This window comes from Taudactylus pleione, unplaced genomic scaffold (genome assembly GCF_031769625.1).
Source record: "Taudactylus pleione unplaced genomic scaffold, aTauple2 ptg000274l, whole genome shotgun sequence".
Lineage (NCBI taxonomy): Eukaryota > Metazoa > Chordata > Amphibia > Anura > Myobatrachidae > Taudactylus > Taudactylus pleione.
Window position 1 is genome coordinate 26,400 of NW_028284676.1, and position 15,901 is coordinate 42,300.

The 15,901-nt window shown below is 45.6% G+C and overlaps 1 protein-coding gene across 2 annotated transcripts in view; it reads left to right on the top strand.

The window, feature by feature from the left end:
- The first annotated feature begins 1,518 nt into the window (after positions 1-1,518).
- The window catches only part of DHX16 (DEAH-box helicase 16), a 33,423-nt gene continuing 19,040 nt past the window's right edge, over positions 1,519-15,901 (top strand). The window contains exons 1-17 of one of the 2 annotated variants that reach the window (XM_088481467.1): positions 1,519-1,625; positions 2,500-2,773; positions 3,503-3,714; positions 7,853-8,015; positions 8,707-8,763; positions 9,169-9,423; positions 9,668-9,886; positions 10,560-10,754; positions 10,907-11,017; positions 11,262-11,377; positions 11,490-11,700; positions 11,921-12,019; positions 12,467-12,619; positions 14,195-14,335; positions 14,798-14,960; positions 15,161-15,279; positions 15,372-15,439. In XM_088481467.1, coding sequence (XP_088337593.1) covers positions 1,537-1,625; positions 2,500-2,773; positions 3,503-3,714; positions 7,853-8,015; positions 8,707-8,763; positions 9,169-9,423; positions 9,668-9,886; positions 10,560-10,754; positions 10,907-11,017; positions 11,262-11,377; positions 11,490-11,700; positions 11,921-12,019; positions 12,467-12,619; positions 14,195-14,335; positions 14,798-14,960; positions 15,161-15,279; positions 15,372-15,439 — 2,645 coding nt within the window. In that variant the 5' untranslated portion in view covers positions 1,519-1,536. Of the gene's footprint in view, positions 1,626-2,298; positions 2,419-2,499; positions 2,774-3,502; positions 3,715-7,852; positions 8,016-8,706; positions 8,764-9,168; positions 9,424-9,667; positions 9,887-10,559; positions 10,755-10,906; positions 11,018-11,261; positions 11,378-11,489; positions 11,701-11,920; positions 12,020-12,466; positions 12,620-14,194; positions 14,336-14,797; positions 14,961-15,160; positions 15,280-15,371; positions 15,440-15,901 lie in introns of those variants that run through there. The other variant, XM_088481468.1, reaches the window with a different exon arrangement.

Genomic DNA, 15,901 nt, shown 5'->3' on the forward strand with positions numbered 1-15,901 from the left:
TGCTCTCTTCCATGTCAGCTGGTCGACTGCACTGTTGTGCAGTGTACGCTATGGTCAGCTTCAGGAGTACTACTGAGCAACTCCATTGTCCATCTGCATACATAGGCGATATTCAATTAGAGGCGAAAAAACGCGATCTGCAAAAAGTTTTCACCGATGCAAGGTTTTTCGCTTGCTTCAGAAGTATCGCCCCATTCAATTCCAAGACGAAAACTCCATAGGCAAAAGCAGGCGAAAAAGTTTCTCCACCCAAAGGCCGGTGAAAAGAAGTGCAAAATCTATATTTTGGGGTACAAATGTGGGGACTTGGTTCAGAACCCTTTGGACAATACCGTAATGACTAATTGGGCAAAAAAAAAATATCTTAATTCAACCCAAAAAAATACGGCATTTTTGGGCGCGAAAATTTTAAAAGTGTTGGATTATGGATCTAACGTACTGGGACAGGTATTTTGGGGGTCTGTATGGATGGGGCAGGTGTTATTAGGATTTCAGGTGGCTGCAGCAGGTGTATTTAAAAAAAAAAAAAAATCTACAGTTTATAGACACAAAAATATACTAGTACCCATTTTAATGTACCCCCAATTTTTCCCCCCCAAAAATTGCTTTCCATAATTTTTCCACACTTATGCAAATATGCATAGAACAGCCCTTTGACTCAATTTAAGCACCTTAATTACTTTTATTATTACACTTCTATATTGCTTCTCCGGGTGAGTTAGGCTTTAGTAGGGTTACAGACTGATTTCCCCCCAAAAAAACCTAACCTTTTAGCCAGTTCCGCTATTATTATTATCATCCTTTATTTCTATGGCGCCACAAGGGTTCAGCAGCGCCTTACATAGTACAAAAACAGTTGAACAGAACAAGAAAACAGTGACATACAGTACAAGACAAGTACATGGCATATAAACATTGCTGCAACAGTAGCAGGGTGTCAAGAGTTAGGTGCTGTTGGATATTTTTATTATTATCGTTTATTTATATGGTGCCACAAGTGTTCCGCAGCGACTTACAAGGTATATAACCAAAAAGTGACTTACAGTAAAATACAATACAATGAAGGACAAGGACATGGATAATATACATTGAAACATAGGTGGCCAGTGTTAAGCACCAAAGCATAGGCACCAAGTGTTAGGTGTCCTAGTGGTGAGTAAGAAGTAGATGAAGATAAAGTAAGGAGAAGCACAAGTGTCTGTGCAGATGTCAGGATATATGCTCTGAAACACTTTCTTCTCACATGCAAAGCATCAAGAGTCACCATATCCTATGCATCATAATAACATTCATTTATAAATAACAATTATTTAGTTCTAGCAACATGTAACAAACGTTCCTGACTCTATAGTGCAGCCATCTTACCGAAGACCACGACAGCTTTTGGCAACTACGCGCTCCGGCCTCCCCAACGGAAACACAAGGGAATAGAACAGCTCGGCCTCTGGTGAATACAAACACTGTCGCCATTATCAGTCGTCATTGAAACGCACTATGAGTTCCACAGTGCGGAAGTCTGTTGGAAACACGCTGCCGATGTCATCACTAGTCGCCACTATCTGCTGTGTATACCACCTTCGTGTTAGGTGCGGGGGGGGAGCAGGAGGAGTCATTATTTACACCGGGTGAGTAACACGCGTGCTACAACCTGTCCTTTATTATAATATGGGTCTGGGGTAGAATAAGCAATGGGCGGGGTATGCTGGGACTAGTAGTTCCCGCTGTGGAGCCATAGCGTGCTGAGGCCTGGTTTGGGATAAACATTTGTTGTATTTATCTGTGAAATATCTGCCCTTAAGTTTGACATAATAAAGTAAAAGTTTGGAATAATCAATACAAATAATAATGTGTTTCATATAATATATAGAACAGAAGGTATGGGTGCATTTGAGTGAATATACTCTGCCCAATGATGTCAGACAACACACAACTACAGACATCTGCCTGCTGTGCTGCCTGAAATCGCTGTCGGAGTATATTGCAGTGGAAGTCATTCATAATAAGGCTTTAAATCTGGTTTTTAATATTGCACTTGATCTAATGGTAGCGGGTCATTGCAGTTGTGTCTGGATTTACATGGCTGGTGTGGTGACCCTACAGAATGTGCTCTTCTCTCTGAGGCACCGTCCCCTGTAACATCTCAGTATGCAGATGTGCACCTTTTACTTTTCTAGCTAAACCGGTCCCATCAAGGGAGCGTGTCAATGTTTTTTTTATTTTAACGGAAGTCCAGGTAGTATCCGCTCTGCCCGCTAGACAATGCCATTATACATGTTTCACCCATCTGCGGGCTCTTGCTCAATTACCTGGGTTCTCTAACCACTTTATGTCTTACCACCTAGTTGGTGTTGCTTTAATCCAGACAGTAAAATGATACCGGGGAATCCTGAAATGCTTCCCTAGCAAATGCCAACAATTGTAGGTATTTAAATTCAGGTCACTTAACTAATTAATGTGTTTCACGAATGGGTACTATTTACCTTTCAACCTTCTCCGCAGCTCCTCCGCCCAAAGCGCAGTCCCCGCCGCTCACGTTTCTGTCACCCGGAAACTGAGCCAAAGGCAGAGCCTAAAAATGGACGGGGTGGAGGCATGGGTTAAAGATCGCCTCCATGACGTTCTGGGAATGAGCGATCGACATGTGGCTCAGTTCCTGGTCGGCACTGCCCGACGAAGTTCAAGTGCCGCCGACCTCCTAAGCCGACTGAGCGACACTGGAGCCATTGATGTGACTGACAAAGTCCGTAGCTTTGCAGAGGAACTCTGGCTGAAGGTGAGAGAGGGCGGATTGCGTTATCCGGGCTACACTGCTAGAAAGGAATTTAAAGAGCCTTTAAGTATTGTATGTACAGCTGTTATTTATTTCACTGCCAGCTGATTTAGGCTGTCAGTAGTTTGTGGGTGAATGTCATGCATGCCTTTTTTCTACAAAATCACTTGTATATTAGGTGTAGATCACCTATGATGGGCAAGATCATGCATGTCCTATGCTTTTCACATGTAATGTAGCACCATATCGAAAATTAAACATTGAAGAACTCAACATGTAGAGTTTGGCATTGAGAGTTCTAATAAGATCAGCTTTTGCCTGAGTTGCAGCAGTCCTGTCCTCCAATATATAAGTGACCACATGAAAATGATATCTGCATTATTTTCTTACACCTACCTTGCAATTCCCAGGCCCCTACAGAATCCCAGACCTGGGTAATTTGTTTCCCCTCCCCCTCTCGAGACCCCTTCCTTTAACATATACGTATGCACAGTAGAGGTGTAAAAACGCTGAACTGCATAATGTCATTGCAGTGTGTAATATTGATCTATTAGGTGTGTTTGCACTGAGCCATATTATATAATTATATAGCCAGGAAGTATTTGCATCTTGCTGGACAAGTTACAATAGACAGGGTATTAAGTCTATAGGGTACCATTGTTTTATTCTTGTTTTCTCCTCTGTTTGCTAATGATGGATTTATCCGGTGCTTTCTCTTTCTTGCATCTATAGCTCCCCAGGAAAACCCCAGTGGAACGGCCAGCCCGAGCCGTGGAGCGGGAGGCCCTGGCAATACAGCAGAAAAACAAGACTTACGCTCTGCTGGAAGATAGCGATGAAGAGGAGGAAAAGGACCAGAGCAAAGATGAGAAGAAGAGAAAAAAGAAACATCTGAGGAAGAGGAAAAAAGAGGAGTCATCGGACAGCGAGAGTGACAGAGCGCAGTGAGTGTCTTACACCCGGTCCCGTATGTAAGGGTAGATCCGGTGTGTGTGTATGTAAGGGTAGATCCGGGGTGTGTGTGTGTATGTAAGGGTAGATCCGGGGTGTGTGTGTATGTAAGGGTAGATCCGGTGTGTGTGTATGTAAGGGTAGAATCGGGGTGTGTGTGTATGTAAGGGTAGATCCGGGGTGTGTGTGTATGTAAGGGTAGATCCGGTGTGTGTGTGTGTATGTAAGGGTAGATCCGGTGTGTGTGTATGTAAGGGTAGATCCGGTGTGTGTGTATGTAAGGGTAGATCCGGGGTGTGTGTGTATGTAAGGGTAGATCCGGGGTGTGTGTGTATGTAAGGGTAGATCCGGGGTGTGTGTGTATGTAAGGGTAGATCCGGTGTGTGTGTGTGTATGTAAGGGTAGATCCGGTGTGTGTGTGTGTATGTAAGGGTAGATCCGGTGTGTGTGTGTGTATGTAAGGGTAGATCCGGTGTGTGTGTATGTAAGGGTAGATCCGGGGTGTGTGTGTATGTAAGGGTAGATCCGGGGTGTGTGTGTATGTAAGGGTAGATCCGGGGTGTGTGTGTATGTAAGGGTAGATCCGGGGTGTGTGTGTATGTAAGGGTAGATCCGGGGTGTGTGTGTATGTAAGGGTAGATCCGGGGTGTGTGTGTATGTAAGGGTAGATCCGGTGTGTGTGTATGTAAGGGTAGATCCGGGGTGTGTGTGTATGTAAGGGTAGATCCGGTGTGTGTGTGTGTATGTAAGGGTAGATCCGGTGTGTGTGTATGTAAATTTGATTGAACGTTATGCAAAAACATTTGTTTAATTGTAACTAATTTGATTCCATCCACTTTTTGAAAAATAACATCTCTTCTATGTCAGAAATACATTCATTAATCGTTTAATTCTTCTTCAAAGGAATAATCAAATAAATCGGCTTATGATATAAAACACCTGTAATAGCTCAGCAATACGTTCTGATTCCGCTCAATGGGCCTGATTCCGAGTCGCACATAAAGGCCGATATTCGCGCTCTTGGTCGATTGATTTCAACCGCGCCACTAAAAAGTCGCACGGCTCATGCTTGCACGCAGTAGCGATTGAGACGCACGCTCTCTCCGATATGCATTGGGCATTCCTGGGAAGTGGCCAATTGGACGCACAGAGATGGTCCGTGGCATAGGGGTGTCGTGTGCGTGGCGTTGACGTGATTGCATATAGAGACGTCTAATCGCGCTCTTGGGAGGCCACACTCGAACGGAAAATCTACACCTGCTGTAGGGCTGGTGCAAGTTTCGATGAGGGTGTCTAAAGTCTTCGGACCCTAGAAGCGGGTGTCTTAGTGCTTGCATGTTTGGGCGCACGGCTGTTCGCCAGAGGAAGGGCTGTTACTAGCATTAACAGGTGAGCATTAGTGTAGAGTCGCAGATGCGACTACGGCAAAAGACGCTCAAACGGTCGCAGAATCTGCCTTTATGTAACTTTCTCGCCCATCATATAGGGACACAGTATATTATATATATATATATATAGTATATTATAACGACACAGCAAACCCTTAGTATCTACAATCACGTGATAACAACAGTACATATTTTTGTGGCGGTCAGGTTTCCTGGAGTCCTAAAACGACTGAGAAGATTTGAGGAGCCGGGTGTAGGGATACAGAAAAGGAAGGAAAGGGCAGGGAAATGTATGTACTAAAAAAGAAATAAACATCTTATGAAAATAATTAGCCCCCGATAAGACGTTACTTTGACAGCAAAGGAATATGGAAAATAATCGACACCTGATTCTTTAATTATTCCGCTTTCTCCAGTAGTCTGAAATCGATTTTATGTGCGGCTGGATATTGATTTGTTTAAATAAGAAATATCACTGGATTTTGCATCGGTAAGTGGCTGCTCTGCTAAAGAGGAGGCGGCGTCCTGTTTGCCGAAATGACCCCTCTTTCAGCATCCACCATCCGTGCCGCTAATATGTTTTTACAGCGCGGCGTTACGTGATTGCCCAGGAAGGCGTTAAGCAACAGTAACTGCAGGGCAAATGCAATGGGAAATCATTTCCTATTCTAGTGATGATTTCTGCCAGTCCGACCTAACAATCCAATATGTGAGGTTTATGTATGCGTGTGATACCAGTTATAAAGGAAAAAAAAGAATACTTCGTCTGCAGAGTCTACATGAATCTGGGGCAGCGATGTGCAAGATGTCTTCTAAAATGTTCTACCAATCCCTAAATTCTAATATGACACACACTTTTTTTTCCCAATTAGCTATGGGGCTGATTCAGAGTTATAAGCAAACCCGATGGTTGGCGTACAACTCCGATGTTTGAAGATATGCGCAGGATCTTTACTGCGCATGTGCAGATCTCCTTCTACGAGCTCGCTCGCAGTGCCCAGGCGGCGCAGCTTGATTGACGGCCTGCAGCCGTTTGGGGGCGTTGTCGGCCAATTGGTCCCATGTTCTGGGCGTGCTGAAGCCAGCGGCTGCGGCCTTGTACGCAGTTTCACTGGCTTCAGCTGCGTGAAAACACTGGCCATCCTGAGTAACCTGCCTGTTTCACAGATGAGCGATGGTCGCGCAGAGTGATCCGATGCTGTGTTCTCAGGCGCAGAAGTCGTCAGAAGGCGTATTATTTACACAAGACGACCTCCTGCTGCATTAGCACATATTAGCACAGCCGCTGCGTATAAAGACAGAGCAGCGATGCTAAAAGCGTACAACTCTGAGTCAGGCTCTATGTATAAAGGAGGATTCCCCTCTCATTCTGCAATTACTGTTTTATAAATACCCAAATTTCTTAGTGGATGAGCCAGTAAACTTTTTGGTTTTCTTTTAATCTTCTTTTTTGTTGGGATAAATCAATGTAGCAAGCATTGGGTATAACTGCTATATTCTGATTTAGGTATATTGCACTTGTCCTGTTTTCCGCTATTCCAGTTAACCATGTACCCTGACTCATTTGTGGGAGCAAATTGGGAAATCTCTCGTAATGGCGTTGTCGGTAGGACAGCCGGAATGAGTCCGCCAGCAGAACTATACCAGTAGTATAAGGTTATAAGGGGCTTTTTAGCTGCCTGTGGTCTAAAAATTGCAAAATATCAGCAAAATCGAAGAGTCCCTCTGTCTTTTCCCAGAAGAAGGTGGCACTCATAACTGAGGGTGCATTTGTGACCACCGGACAGTCCTCCACTAGTAACTGGGGACCGGAATTTGGTGCTGAATGCTTTACAGCATTCTCCTTTTTTAAACACTTGTGACTTTGTTATCTGGAAAATCGTGTTGCTCCACGGCCCGGAGGATGTCAGAGCTGGGGGTGGGGGGCTGTCTTGCAGATTTCCTTATCTTATTTTTCACGAAATTCAGTGGATTCTCTGGGGAAGATTAAATTTTTTTTTTGCGCACCGCTCCTCAGTAATAGTCACCCGATGGCGCAATTAAATAGTTGCTCCAATTGGGTGTGTGAGTGCCGCGGGCACTCACATTACTGCTCACAGCCTCCTAAGGTGGCGAGCACAAAAAAAAAGTCTCTAACCAGAACTTTAGACAGGTTTAGACTCTTTACGCAGCTAAACCCAGTGCTTTTGGGCGCAGCAAGCGAGACAATTGGCGTCCCCCAACAATTGAATTGCTCTGTCGGGCATCCATTAATTATCACAGCACTGGGAAAAACTATTGAATCGCCCCCTTCTGAATCCATTGGGAAACCTTGAGGACCCACCCTGATTATGCTCCTTTTTTCTCCCAGAAAAGATGGTGTTTCTGTGTTTCCAGTTTAGTTTCTTTTTTTCCTGTGAGGCTTGGTTAAAAAATAAACTGAGTGCCCTGTGATAGGGGAGTATACTGGACACGTTGAATAAATTACGTCCTAGTTGTCTCATACCATGACGGTGGTTTTGGGGAAGATGGTCGGGGCTTATTTATCTACAAGGACATACGGACTATTCCTTAGACCCAATGAGTTGCAAAAACCCATCAGGAATACAACGAAGGATCACACAGACCGTTCCACAAGGCAGACACAGCAGGTTGGCACTTTATCTGCTGGATGACCTATATGACCTATACTGTAGGGGAAAGCAATGAGAATGGGCAAATTCATAGTGATTATTTATTTTTTTTTGTTCCTTGATGCCACCAGGAAGGAGAAGGTGCCATCACCACAGGTTATCTCAGATGATGAAGAAGAGCAAGAAGAGATGGCGCGTCTGAAGGATCTGGAGGAAAGGGATGCATTTGCAGAAAGAGTAAAGAAAAGAGATAAGGAGAAAACCAGAAACATCGTGGAGAGATCAGATAAGAAGGTGAGGAGCTGGCACTTGGCTGGCGATGATGTCCTTAAGGTGGATAGATACTAGGACGACGGTCCTGCCGATCCGCCGTGCTCTCTGACAGTTAGTAAGTAAATACACACTTACCAATCGTCAGCCTGATGTGTCGTGCCTAATGTCATAACTGGGCGGGCATTTACATGTGCTCGCCCAGTCGTGATGTCAGTCACCAGCGGCCTCTGCAGCAAGTGTACGGGCGGTCTGCTGACTGCCCTACACACATCACGATGTGCAGATATATTGGCCATGGGCTGTGTAGAACAGCTGACGCATAATGTCTATGAACGACGTCGTGCACAGACAGTTAGTCTGTACCCACTGGCCGACCCACACACGATAGCGGCCATTCAATTGAGCGCCTGCTATATTGGCCAGTGTGTACCCAGCATTCGTGAAAAACTCTTGGTCCATATATTCATTGTGTTCAGTTCATAAGGTAAATACTGACTTGATTCTTGCACTGTTGTAGGATGGAAGATGGCACATATATAAAGGGTTTTTTTTTTCGTTTTTTTTAAACATTATTATGTAGAAGAATTACAAAGTTTAATACAAAGCCTGGCACCCGGGAATGGTGGACTGGGTAGCTAAGAAAAGTCTGATCACTGCAACATTAGAATCTAAAACTGGTTCTTTTATTCACACTCTATCATTTTATTTGTAGGCATATGAAGAGGCACAGAAGAGGCTCAAACTGGCCGAAGAGGATCGTAAAAAAATGGTAATCTTTAGGCTTGGCTGCTGCAATGCTAATGCTTAAATAAAGTATGCACAAAGTGGAGGAAGCCATTTTGTTGTGGTTTCCATGACAACGCATGACTGGCTGTCAGTTCACTATACCTCAGTGATGTCACTGGTTCCTATTGAATATACAGGCTGCGTTTTCATGAATTCTAGTAAAACCTACAAAAAAATGACTTTCTAAACTGTGTGTAGGTTACGGGTGTTGTTGTTTCTACCAGCGTGTGTGTGTGTGTGTGTGTGTATATATATATGTGTATATATATATATATATATATATATATTATAATATTTTGTAAGAAAGGTTTCTATATGTGCACCACCAGTTATAGCTGTACAGAGCGGATAACTGCAGCACGGTACCTATGCCCTGTGTTCTCTGTAGATACCAGAGTTGAGGAAAAAGTCGCGCAGAGACTACCTTGGAAAGAGGGAGAAGGAGAAGCTGGAAGACCTGGAGGCGGAGATAGCGGAGGAGGAGTATTTCTTCGCCGAGGCCAAGCTGACTGCAGCAGAGAGGAAGGAACTTGAATACAAGCGCAAAGTGAGGGATCTGGCAAAGGACTACAAGAAAGCTGGAGAGAAGGAACGGATGGAGAAGCACGACCGTTACTTTATGCCTGAGGAGATACGGAGTAAGGTACGTCATGTAATATCGGAGGCAGGAACTTTATCCGCTACCAGACACAGAGCCCTGGCTTTCGCTGTTAAACAAAAATCTGTCAGTATCTTTCTGTGGAAGCGAGCATGGGTACAGCAATACTTGTTGCAGGAAAAAAATCTGCAGTAATATTAAATTAAGAAGCACATTTATAAACCTGAAATAAATACCCAGGTTGCTAATTGAAATGTCTTCGGTATAAATATGTTTTATTTGCCTGCAGGAAATCCCAGACCGCTATCAGGAACCAGTGACTGAAGAGCGTTTTGCTCCCCGCGAGGACCAGAGGCGTTGGGAGGAGGATCACATTGGCGCTGCATCGCTAAAGTTCGGAGCCAAAGATGCCCGGGCTCGTGGACAGAAAGAATACGAGTATGTGATGGAAGAAGACGAAGTTATACAGTTTGTCAGCTCAACGCAAATGAAGGGGACCATAGAGAAGGTGAGCAAGTTCCGTGCACCAGTAAATATCTTGGGGTGCGTACACACTAGACGATATTTTGCACGATTTGCCCGATTTCGACACATGAGAATGACAAATTGTGTAAAATATGTCCAAATCGTGAGTGTCCACTCACGATAACGATGCCGATGCGCGTATCCGCGGGTCGTATGTCGTATCTTCAGATCTTGCCTACAGCAGGCAAGATTTGCCAATCTCGTTAATGAGACTAAGGTCGTTGGTCAGATTGGACAGTTTATGCAAGACATTGTTTGTCTGGGAGTGGAGGCGAGTTGCCGGGGTGTTCAAGAGAAATCATTGACGACATCGCATATGTTGCGAGTCATCTAGTGTGTAGGCACCTTTACAGTTTGTGCTGCTAAATTTTGTTGGGGTTTATTGAGCTTTGAGATTGAACTTTGGATGTGTACATCGGCGCTCATCTAGACATCAGGGTGTTGAAGAGTAGACATGATAAACACTTTTCCTTAAGGGTTCTTGTGGTTGAAGATTTTCTTTTGTCCTACAAAGGTGAATTCATCTAAATTCTGTTGCCAGTTTTGGGCTGGGAAATCCTCATAACATGACCCGTTGGGAGTGTTGGAGGGGTCGGTTGATCGGCTACGATGGAAAGCTCTAAAGTTATTCAATTTCTTCTTACCTCCCTTGTCAGGAAGATGAGGCCGTAAAGGCTTTGTCCGAGTTGGAAAGCAAGAAGTTGTCCATGCAGGAGGTCAGGCGCAGTCTCCCTGTCTTCCCGTATCGCTCTGATCTTCTCCAAGCGATTTCCGAACACCAAATTCTCATCATCGAAGGGGAGACGGGATCTGGCAAGACAACCCAAATCCCGCAGTACCTGCATGAGGAAGTGAGTGGTCACATGTTCTAATGACAACATCACGTATAGCCTGATAAATGTTTAATCCACACTGAAAGTTCTAGAACCTCCTATATATTGAAAAAAATGTTTGCTGCTATCTAATATTTAGCCTCTTTACATCTCTTCTCTGGCCTGCGTAGGGTTACACCCGTAATGGGATGAAGATTGGATGCACTCAGCCTCGCAGAGTGGCCGCAATGAGTGTGGCCGCTCGAGTTTCTCAGGAGATGTCCGTTAAACTGGGCAACGAGGTGATAAAACTTATCCACAATGGGCATTTTATTTTGTATTGTGTTTCTATATTAAATTACTGCTATCTTCTATTAATCCATTGTTTCTTTGCTTTCTATTTCGTACCCCATCTTCTGTCCTCGTATTTATCTTCACTAGCTTATCCTCCTCTGTAACCTGATTGCCTTTGAATCATGTTCCTTCCCCAACACTCCTTCAGACGCCAACATGTAACCACCTTTCTCTCGCTCCTCCCACTCCCAGGTGGGGTACAGCATTAGATTTGAGGACTGCACATCCGAGCGCACCATACTGAAGTACATGACGGATGGAATGTTGCTGCGTGAATTCCTCACGGAGCCAGATTTGGCCGGTTACAGGTATTACGTACAAACTATTATCACCTCAAGCATCTCCCAGCTTTTGTTAGGTACCTCAGACTTCAGCCATATTGTTCCCCTCACTCACTATGTGGTGTCTTTCTTACTTCAGCGTAATTATTATAGATGAGGCTCACGAGCGGACTCTACATACAGACGTGTTATTTGGCCTCATTAAGGACATTGCCCGTTTTCGGCCGGACCTCAAGGTCCTTGTCTCCAGCGCCACCCTCAACACTGAACGGTTTTCTTCTTTCTTTGACGATGCCCCTATTTTCCGAATACCTGGGCGCCGGTATCCCGTGGACATCTATTACACCAAGGTAAGCGGCTGTAGGACCGGGAAATAAAGATACATTAACCCTATTTTTGTTCTTGTTTGTGTCTATGTAGCTAATGGAAATATTAAAATACTATTATAACGGACCCAGGTCATCTCTGTTTCCGCCCATTTCTCCCCCTCCGTTCTGGCCCTCTCTTCTGTTTTCCCCACTCCTCCTCCTTCCCGACCCCTGCTTATATATATCTAATTGTCTTCTGCAGGCGCCGGAGGCTGATTACCTAGAGGCCTGTGTGGTGTCTGTCCTGCAGATCCATGTCACGCAGCCCACTGGGGATATCTTAGTCTTTTTGACTGGACAGGTATGTGCAAGAGATGTATGTTGGGTGCTTATAGTTCTAGAGGGTGAAGTCAATTAGTTGTTTTAGTCCTATTTTGCTGTTTTTGGTCTTCACTGTCAATTTCCATCATTGAACACTTGTACATGAGCTTGCTTGATAGGCTGATAATCTGTAACCTTTACCTCCTGCATGTGCCCTTATCTGTTCCATCATTCCTGTAAGTAACAGAAAACTGTATGAGACTATGGAGTAGTTATTGTATTATTCCTCTTAATCAATCAGTATTCTTAGTAAACACTGAATTTATGACCTCACAGATTATGACCTCAGAACATTCTGTTTTATACAGACATTTACATTTATATTAACATGCATTGTATTATACGCTCTATATTTCAGTCATAATGCTTTACTTCGGTAAATGTTAGCATTGCTTTTTAAACTCACTACCACAAAATGTTGCTGCAGGAGGAGATAGAGGCGTGCAGCGAGATGTTACAGGAACGTTGCCGTCGGCTGGGCTCCAAGATTGCAGAGATGTTGGTTTTACCGATATACGCCAACTTGCCATCTGACATGCAGGCTAAGATATTTGAGCCCACCCCTCCGGGTGCAAGAAAGGTAAGGCTGTGGATTATTAGGAAACAAAGTCAAGGTGGCAGAAAGAATGTAATTATTAGTGTTACCCTCTTACTGCAGGGTGACACAGAAAGCAGGGAGCTATGAGTCTGTTCCTCCTCCTGCAGGGTGACACAGAAAGCAAGGAGCTATGAGTCTGTTCCTCCTCCTGCAGGGTGACACAGAAAGCAGGGAGCTATGAGTCTGTTCCTCCTCCTGCAGGGTGACACAGAAAGCAGGGAGCTATAAGTCTGTTCCTCCTCCTGCAGGGTGACACAGAAAGCAGGGAGCTATGAGTCTGTTCCTCCTCCTGCAGGGTGACACAGAAAGCAGGGAGCTATGAGTCTGTTCCTCTTCCTGCAGGGTGACACAGAAAGCAGGGAGCTATGAGTCTGTTCCTCTTCCTTCAGGGTGACCCAGAAAGGAGGGAGCTATGACTGTTCTTCCTCCTGCAGGATGACCCAGAAAGGAGGGAGCTATGTGTTCCTCCTCCTGCAGGATGACCCAGAAAGGAGGGAGCTATATGTTCCTTCTCCTGCAGGATGACCCAGAAAGGAGGGAGCTATGTGGTTCTCCTCCTGCAGAGTGACACAGAAAGGAGGGAGCTATGAGTCTGTTCCTCCTCCTGCAAGGTGACACAGAAAGCAGGGAGCTATGAGTCTGTTCCTCTTCCTGCAGGGTGACACAGAAAGCAGGGAGCAATGAGTCTGTTCCTCTTCCTTCAGGGTGACCCAGAAAGGAGGGAGCTATGACTGTTCTTCCTCCTGCAGGATGACCCAGAAAGGAGGGAGCTATGTGTTCCTCCTCCTGCAGGATGACCCAGAAAGGAGGGAGCTATATGTTCCTTCTCCTGCAGGATGACCCAGAAAGGAGGGAGCTATGTGGTTCTCCTCCTGCAGAGTGACACAGAAAGGAGGGAGCTATGAGTCTGTTCCTCCTCCTGCAGGGTGACACAGAAAGCAGGGAGCTATGAGTCTGTTCCTCTTCCTTCAGGGTGACACAGAAAGCAGGGAGCTATGAGTCTGTTCCTCTTCCTTCAGGGTGACACAGAAAGCAGGGAGCTATGAGTCTGTTCCTCTTCCTTCATGGTGACCCAGAAAGGAGGGAGCTATGTGTTCCTCCTCCTGCAGGGTGACACAGAAAGCAGGGAGCTATGAGTCTGTTCCTCCTCCTGCAGGGTGACCCAGAAAGGAGGGAGCTATGTGTCTGTCTCTCCTCCTGCAGGATGACCCAGAAAGTAGGGAGCTATGTGTTCCTCCTCCTGCAGGATGACCCAGAAAGGAGGGAGCTATGTGGTCCTCCTCCTGCAGGATGACCCAGAAAGGAGGGAGCTATGTGTTTCTCCTCCTGCAGAGTGACACAGAAAGGAGGGAGCTATGAGTCTGATCCTCCTCTTGCATTTGATGGCTGAAGAGAAGAGAGATGAGTCTTGCTCTACACTTGCAGGAATCACATAGGCATAAACTAGTTATAAGTCTGGTCCTCCACTATCAGGGTAACCCGGCTAATAGGCCTTTCCTGTGGACAGCACAAACAAAATACATTTCTAGGATTAATCTTTCTTTTTGTGTTCCCAAGGTTGTTGTAGCCACCAACATTGCAGAGACATCACTGACCATAGATGGGATCATTTACGTACTTGACCCTGGATTCTGCAAACAGAAGAGTTACAATGCTCGTACCGGAATGGAGTCCCTTATTGTCACTCCCTGCTCAAAGGTGACCACTCTCAATGTCTTGCTACCTTCTGTGCTGCTTAAACATTGGTTCCTTAATTGCTGTATTAACTTTCAGTTGCTAATTGGGCAAAAGGTTTTCATCAAGTCTATTTATTAAATATATCCCCTGGAGAGGGCTGTTCGAGAAGGAGACGAGAGATGGGTGGTGGAGAAGAGGGAAACAGTGATAGGAGACAGCCACAGTGGCCAGGGGGGGGCTGCAGTAGGGTTGGAGGTGGAGCCACACAGGGGTTTTGGGGGAGAAACCATCTTATGTTGTAGGTAGGATTGATGCCAGAGTATTAGATGCAGAGATCGTGATTAGCAATTAGGAGATACTAAATGGCTCCACTAGAAGAGTGAGAATGGAGTTTTAAGAGAGAGAATTTTATTCAGAGAGTGCTGTGGCTTTTGGCGATTCAGTCTAGAATTAGACTTTTAACCACTGTGTTTTCCTATCCAGGCATCAGCCAACCAGAGAGCAGGCAGAGCTGGCCGCGTCGCTGCTGGGAAATGTTTCAGGCTATATACAGCCTGGGCATATAAAAATGAGATGGAAGATACCACTGTACCGGAAATCCAGAGGACTAACCTGGGGAACGTAGTCCTGCTCCTGAAGAGCTTGGGTGAGAGGGGCTATGGAGGGCTGGCATAGTTACAGGTAAATGGAGGAGAAATAAGGATATATGGGGAGATCCTGTGATAATTATATGGGAGATCAAAAAGCTATTCCATGAATAACCCGCACCCCTCCTCTGTATTTCCGGGGCGCTCTTGATTTTGGCCTCTCACTTATGTTTTGCACCCTCTTGTCTGTCTTCTCCAGGTATTAATGATCTCATCCACTTTGACTTCATGGACCCCCCACCTCACGAGACTCTAGTTCTAGCTCTGGAGCAGCTCTACGCCCTGGGGGCCCTTAACCATCTTGGGGAACTTACCAAGGTTAGAGAGGTGGGGAAGGTTATTGGTGGTGTTAATAGTAATGTCCTCTCATCCACTTCTCCTTTTCACATTCTGTCTCTTATGCGCAACAGCTGGGAAGAAGAATGGCTGAGCTCCCGGTGGACCCTATGTTATCCAAGATGATCCTGGCGTCTGAGAAGTGAGTTATCTGTATTGCTGCTTCTTTGCTTCACAGTGCCTAATTTGGCTTCTGGCTCTATCTGTCTGATGGCACAGTGGTGAGCATTTCTGTCTGGCAGCACAAGACTCTGTGCTATAAAGGGCCAGGTCCCTATCTGCATGAACTTGTATGTTTTTTCCCATGTTTGTATGTGTTTGCTCCCACAGTTCAAAAAGTTATAGTGATGTTAAGGGCTCTGCAATATATTGTGCAAAAGAAGTGTCTGGCTACTGGCGCTTCCTGCCCTGTCCGGCCTCCCCAGCTTTTGGCGCTCCCTGTCCGGCCTCCCCAGCTTTTGGCGCTCCCTGTCCGGCCTCCCCAGCTTTTGGCGCTCCCTGTCCGGCCTCCCCAGCTGTTGGCGCTCCCTGTCCGGCCTCCCCAGCTGTTGGCGCTCCCTGTCCGGCCTCCCCAGCTGTTGGCGCTCCCTGTCCGGCCTCCCCA